This window comes from Quercus robur, chromosome 12, assembly GCF_932294415.1.
Source record: "Quercus robur chromosome 12, dhQueRobu3.1, whole genome shotgun sequence".
Taxonomy (NCBI): Eukaryota; Viridiplantae; Streptophyta; class Magnoliopsida; order Fagales; family Fagaceae; genus Quercus; species Quercus robur.
The window spans coordinates 42,249,575-42,256,445 of NC_065545.1; the positions used below are offsets into that span (position 1 = coordinate 42,249,575).

At 34.0% G+C, this 6,871-nt stretch overlaps 1 protein-coding gene across 2 annotated transcripts; it reads right to left on the reverse strand.

Moving 5' to 3' along the window:
• Positions 1–1,967: 1,967 nt before the first annotated feature.
• LOC126709683 (uncharacterized) lies at positions 1,968–6,372 on the reverse strand. 2 transcript variants are annotated; one of them, XR_007649463.1, is made up of 4 exons: positions 6,159–6,372; positions 3,866–5,870; positions 2,230–2,313; positions 1,968–2,031 (listed from the first exon to the last, which is right to left on the reverse strand). XR_007649463.1 is itself a non-coding variant. In XM_050410007.1 (3 exons), the coding sequence occupies exon 2, from the start codon at positions 5,865–5,867 to the stop codon at positions 3,873–3,875; it is 1,995 nt and encodes a 664-aa protein (XP_050265964.1). In that variant the 5' UTR covers positions 5,868–5,870; positions 6,159–6,372; the 3' UTR covers positions 1,968–2,313; positions 3,866–3,872. The 2 variants fall into 2 exon arrangements, 1 of the variants encoding a protein (XP_050265964.1); XM_050410007.1 differs by having other exon boundaries at positions 1,968–2,313.
• Positions 6,373–6,871: the final 499 nt, after the last annotated feature.

The following is a 6,871-nucleotide window of genomic DNA, read 5'->3' on the forward strand; positions in this document are numbered from 1 at the left end:
CTACTATACTAAGGATTTTGAGTTGTTTGATTTAGAACAAAGTTTGGCTCCAAACATGTTTGGAGTCAAACTTTTTCCTTCAATTTACTGGGTATTGGTGAATTAACAAATTGTTGAGTATCTCCTTCCCTTTTCTTTTTTTTTTTTCTTTTTTTTCAACCGCAATTAAGCATCAAAGCCCAGGCCTAATAAGGAAGAGATGAGACCCACTTTTAAGCAAATGGATGAATAAATAAAGGGATAATCAATTTGATACAACCCAAGATGACATGGGTGAACTAGTTGGATAATAAGAATCTAATACCCAATTTTTCGGTGTTACGTTAAGGAAAGATCATCTCATGAGACTTCCTTCTCACAATAAATGAGACCCATACATATAGGACTCATATCCACATATGAAAGAGAGGACTCGTGAGGTCTCATGAGACACTTTCTCCTTTCCAAGGCAAGTTATCTTGATTTACAAACTTGTTAAGAGACAAAACCTAACCTATTTTCCCTTATAACTAAAATGAAATCATCTGGCCAAACTTTGTTTCAACCGTGAAAGATGAGCAATCAGCCATTGACGATATTACACAGTCGACCAATGCAAAAACAAGATATTGACTTCATAATGGGATATTAGCAGTTTTCAACAAAATCAAAGCTAATCTCCACTATAAAATGGGGGGAGAAGTCCACACCAAAAAAGAATAAAGACACATAGCAATGTCATTATGCTCTCCCTCTCTCTCAAACAACGTGTCTTATCTTATCACAAAGCAATATTAGCATGCACCAACTACTACCCTCTTTTGGATTTCGTTCTTTTACTTGTAGATCGCCGATCGCATCAAATTTTCCTAAAATTGAATAGAAATTTTCTTTCTAATTTATTATTTCATAACACTATTCCTGCACTAATCGGACTTCATCGTTGAAAATTTTTATTAGGTGTTGGACACAAAAAGTGAGCTAGCTGAACGGCCCCATTCAGCAGAGAAAATTCTTGTAGTGACTCGTGGCCAAGAAAAAAAATAATTTCATGTATATAGATATACTTAAAAGATATATATTAAAATACATAGTATAATTCTTACATATATAATTGAAATATTATTAATAGTCATTCTTATATTTTTTTTTAGCTCTTTAAAAAGTTTAGTTATTCTTATATTTTTTTTAACTCTTTAAAAAGTTTTGTAAGAATATTATTAGGTAGAAAATGTAAATTGTCTATTTTTTTTTTAATTTTTTATGTTCATTAATTCTAGACTTTTTGATTTTTGTATACAATAACTTGCTTGGATGGATATTTATGATGTGATCTCACATTTGACTGCAAAATTAAAAAATAAAACTCTCTAAAAATAAATAATTTAGGACACATGGCATAAATATATGACACTACTTGAAAAGACCTAATTTACCCATCTTCTTAATCCTTTAAAAAGTAAGTGATAAATTAATCACCATAAAATATACTCTAAATTATACTTTGCACCCTAAACTTTGAATTTTCGTCCAAGTTAATAATAAAGTTAAGGTCAAAGTGCAAAGTGTTAACAATTGTCATAATTTATGGTGCAAAACGTACATTTGAAAATTTTAAAATACAAAGTATATAATTTAAGATGGTGAAGTGTAATTTTCCCCTTCTTTTGATGATACAAAAATTTATGTTCGCACTTGGCCTCATTGCAATCAAAACCCACGGAATAAACCTTATCTGTGGGGAAAATTTTACTACCTCGTCCTACATCTGTGGAGATGCCATTTAAGCTATAACTCATAAGAAAACATGGATGCTACATCTACAAAAACAACTTTTTACAAACTAAAGTGGCTTGAAGTTAAGACACTGATGCAACAGTGGTACCAAAAACACTGAGCGCAGTGTGCCCAGCAAAGGAATGCAGTACGTAGAGAGATAACAACCATACCAAAATGCAGTAAATGCGGTAGTCATTTTAGCCCTAAGATAATAGACTGAAATGTGAGCTTCCAATAGTATTAGAAATGATACCGATATACAAAATCTGCAAGCTGCAGCAAATTCAAAACTAAACAATCATCCAGACTAGAAAATGTGTTGGGGGAGGAAAAACAAACAAGGAAAATAAGTAAATTTCTAAGTTACCCTCCGAACAAGTGAAAAATGGAAGAAATTTTGCATCAAGCCTTCTTCTTTTTGGATCTGAGCATCACTAATCCAATAAACACACATAAGAAACAGAGACTCACCGCACTGGTAAAAACAGGTACTAGTATAGCATATTCTTGTGGTATAAAATCCTTGTGGATGAAGTGATCGCTATCTACAAATGGCTGAAAAATCACAAGATAGGAATCAAACGTCAATAGGTAGCTTATACAGCATTTTTTCCCCTTTTATCTTTTTGGTTGGGGGTTAAAGTAAACTGACCAAGAATGATGATCCAGAAAGTACACATGTAGTAGCAGACACTTTGATCAAACATTAATAAATATCATAATATCAAAGAAAAATGGGCAAATGTAAACAATCTCCCCCCCCCCCCCCCCCCCCACCCCTCTCTTCTTCTTCTTCTTCTTCACCCACAAAATTTTAAAACAACAAGAGAACCCTCAAGGTTGCATGGAATCAAAGCCTTGAAATTGGATATCTAGTCCCTTTGTACATAAACGAGCTTCAAACTGAATCAAAATTGTACGTGGTACAAAAACATTTCATTGCTAAAGTAAACTTTGAACTTTAAAGTACAAACACTGCTTATAGCTTCAATTCTGAGCACCCAAATGACTGAATGAGGCTTCAATTAATAAGCCATGGCAGAAAGAGGAGGGAACCTCCCAGTCCCAGCCATAAATTAATACCTAGTGCAGACACAGGTAACACATATCTGGGTGACATAATATTCATTGTGAAAGGGAAAAAATGGAGACAAAAGAGGGAAAAGCATCCAAGAACTAAAGCACATGCATATGTAAATTTATACTAGAGTAGGGAAACTTTCTCACGATCATATATTCAATTATCAATGCCAACAACAATTTTCAGTTCTTTTAGCTTTAGAAAGTATTCAAGCATCCATAACCATTAACAGGGTTTGACAATAAACCCCCCACCACCACCCCACCCCCCAAAATTAACGAATGTCACCACTACTTTTTTTAAAGCTTCTATCAATCATGACAGAACCCCCATGCCCAACTCTCCTTCCCCAACTTCTCCCCTACCTCCCTCCCCTCTCTAAAGAATAGATCCTTCAAAAAGACCTAATAATCCCTCTTCATGAAGTTCACATATTTAGCACCTATAACTACATGTGTATACCAACAGGTTGACTAAAATGATATCTACAGTGAAAAAACTTTGTTAATTCTACAAAATTCAGTAATTATCAATACTACAGTTCTTTTTACCGTGAAAAGCAATCTGCACTCACAATGACATTTCCAAAAGCACAGTCAAACACTAAAATCTCATCTTCAAATTTCTAAGATTATCCATAAAGTTCAGGTCCCCACAAAATACTTTTACAACGTGTTTGGAAGTTTGGAGAGTGGTGAGAAGAGAGGGGAGGGGAATGGTTATCCTTTCCCCTTGTTTTGATATTTTAAAAATTAAGTAGGAGGAAGAGGAATTAATATACCTTCTCTATAATAGGATGTTTAAAAAAATTAAGGCAAGGAAAGGGTAGGGCAATGGTCATATAAATTGACAATTATGACTATCTTTTGCTTTTTTTTTAATTATTTATTTTAAGAAATAGATATAAATTGAAACGAGGGGATAGGAGTAAGATTCCTAACATCTCTATTCATTATTAAGAAAATATCAATGAAAGCGAAAAAACAAAATAAGCATTGCTATTAACATTTTAAAATTTTAACTCACCTGTCTATCAAAATGGAACTCGACGTTCTTTGAAATCTTGAAAATCATCGATGATTGATTCTAAACTAAATTTTGCAGCAGTCTCCCTCTCCATATACAAAATCAAAGAGTCCGCCAGAAAATCATCTTGCACTTTGTCTACAAGCCAAGTTTTGACAATATTCATGGCTGAAAATGCTCGCTCCGTAGTTGCAATAGAAATTGGAAGAGTAAGCACAAGTATAACCACTCTATAAACAAGATGGTAGTCTATTGATTTTCTAGTTTTTACCAACCATTGGCACAATTCAGAAATAGTTGACAGCTTTTTGAAGTCCGGATGCCGAACTACATCATGCTCATAATGATCAAGTTCCACTTTCAGTTGTTGCTTTTCATGGTCTGTGAAGTCTTGTGGATAAAACTTGTTTACCAACAATAAAATATCTTCGATTCTAAAAGATTCACATGCTTCTCTAGGATCAAGAGCTGAGCTAAGACGAAGTAGTTCCACTACATGCTCACTAAACCGACGATTTAATTCTTGAACTATAGAATCTATTGTAGCATTAAAAATATTTACTCGGTAATGATGCTCAATTGTAAAGTAATCTTTTTGATGACGAGCTACACCTCGAAACCGAACATAACGAGCATTCATATCTGGGACATCTATGTTGCATGCCTTACAAAATGATTTCACAGTGGTAAGTAAGCCATCCCATCCATCATCTCTGAATTTTTGGATAAGTACTTTAGTGAATGAAACAAAATGCAAGACATTTAAAATGTTTGGAGACTGGCATTGCAAAGCTTGACAAAACGAATTAGTGATCTCCATAACTTCTTTCATTAGATGCAAAATGAACACAAATTCAAATGATGTCAATTCCTCATAAGCTAAGTCTGCCTCTCCTCGTTGGGAACTAGTTCCGTCATCAATGACCTCAAGTAAAATTTCACAGATTGGATTGAATATTTTTATCAAGCTAGAAAACGATTTCAAGTGAGAACTCCGACGAGTATCTCCAGCCCATTGCAAAGTGCTAATCTCATCAAATCCCCTTCCAGATTCAAGCTCAACCATGTCAATCATATGTGCAATTTCAGCAGCATAAGAACTTTTTAGTTTCTCATTACACTCACCAACAACATTGACAACAGAAGTTAATTTCATGAAAAAACTTTGAACAGGGATAACGTTCTTTGATGCTGCCGCTATCGCTAATTGCATGCAATGTACAAAACAATGGACATGGTAAGCATATGGACAATCATTTGAAACTAAAGCTTGTAATCCACTCCACTCCCCTCTCATATTACTTGCCCTATTATACCCCTGTCCTCGAATATTTTGGATATTTAGACAATGATGAGACAAAACAGAATATATCCCATCTTTTAGGGTTAATGCCGAAAAGTTAGAGACACGAACTAACCCAAAAAAACGTTCCTGCACAAAGCCGTCTTTGTCTACAAACCTTAAAACAATAGCAATTATATCATTCCATGACACATCATAAAATTTATCAACAATTATGCAAAACTTTGCATCACCAATTTCTTCACGAATTGCCTTTCTCACCTTGTTTGAAAAAACATGTAAAATTTCTTTTTGGATATCAGGTGATTTGTAACACGCATTCTCAGGAGCTCTATTCATCACTTCAGTAACCTTTTCATTAAATGATGCCACCATATCCAAAAGTGAACGGAATTTTTCGTGACTGATTAAACCAGTGAAATCATCAAACAGAAGACCTTGGAATGCAAGCAATTTGACAACATCAATGGTGACCTTTAATAGCAGCCGGTCATTTGCAATTTGTTCAGAAGTGAAATTGTCAAGCACTTGATCATCCTCACATGAGCTCTCCAAAACTCTATGAAATGAGTTGGGATTTTCAGAAATTGGGACATCATCAACACTGGCACTCGGCAACGTGGGATCATCAGTTTTGGCTTCTAAATTATCTGTTTTTTGTCTTTTGAAATAATCAAACATTGTAGTTGACTTTCCCATGATCTACAAGTCAAATAAAATTCATATTAATTAATCATATTATAGGGATTTGTATGGATTTATCCTACATAAAAAAATTTTCATTCCGTTAACAGCATATCTAGATATACACACACACTACACTACTAGTCAATGACCACTCAACTCAATATTATTTCATTAGAGTATTATTAAAGGCAGAGAGAGAGAGAGAGCAGTCAATTTTTCACACTTATCAGTTACGACAGTTCAGAGATAAACAGAGACAGAGACAGAGACCAAAAAGGAGAGATGAGAGATTCATGAGCATACCTCGACTGGAGAGGTGGAGACGCCAACGGCGGTGACACGGTGGAGTGAGCGAGAGAGTGATATTTGGGTTTTCTGATTTGTTTTGGTAGGGTTTTGTGATTTGCTTTGTTTTTTTTTTTTTTGGTTTTAGACCGAATTTGCAATTTGTTTCGCGGGCATTGTCCAGTGGTTTTCCTTGTTTATTTGGGGGGTGATGGCCAAAAGGGTTGGGGCGCACGTGTATCACTGTCACATATCATATATGTCATATATGTAGGCTAATTTGTAAATTTTTAAGGGAAGGAGGCCAATAATATTATATATATATATATATATATCTTGGCACTAAATTTTAAATTTTTTGTCTATATATCAACAACGCTACTTACATACATAATTAGTTTCATAATTTATTTGAAATAAATTGTGATTAGTATAGCATTTTTTTCAATCACCACTTATATAACTTTTATTGTGCATCAATCATAACTTATCACATCAATAGATGAAATTCATTGTCTTTAAACTTATTATTATAATTATATATATACATATATGTGCTAGTTATTTGCAGGGGAAAAAAATGGGAGGGATGGCCCCAAAGTCTCTTAAGGCTAGAGTAAAAAAAAAAATCATTAAATGTGTTAGTAGTCACTAAGGTGGTGAGTTATAAATGGTAGACAATAAATTTGTCAAGTAGTAGGCCTAAATAAGAATTAATAACAATTTAGATG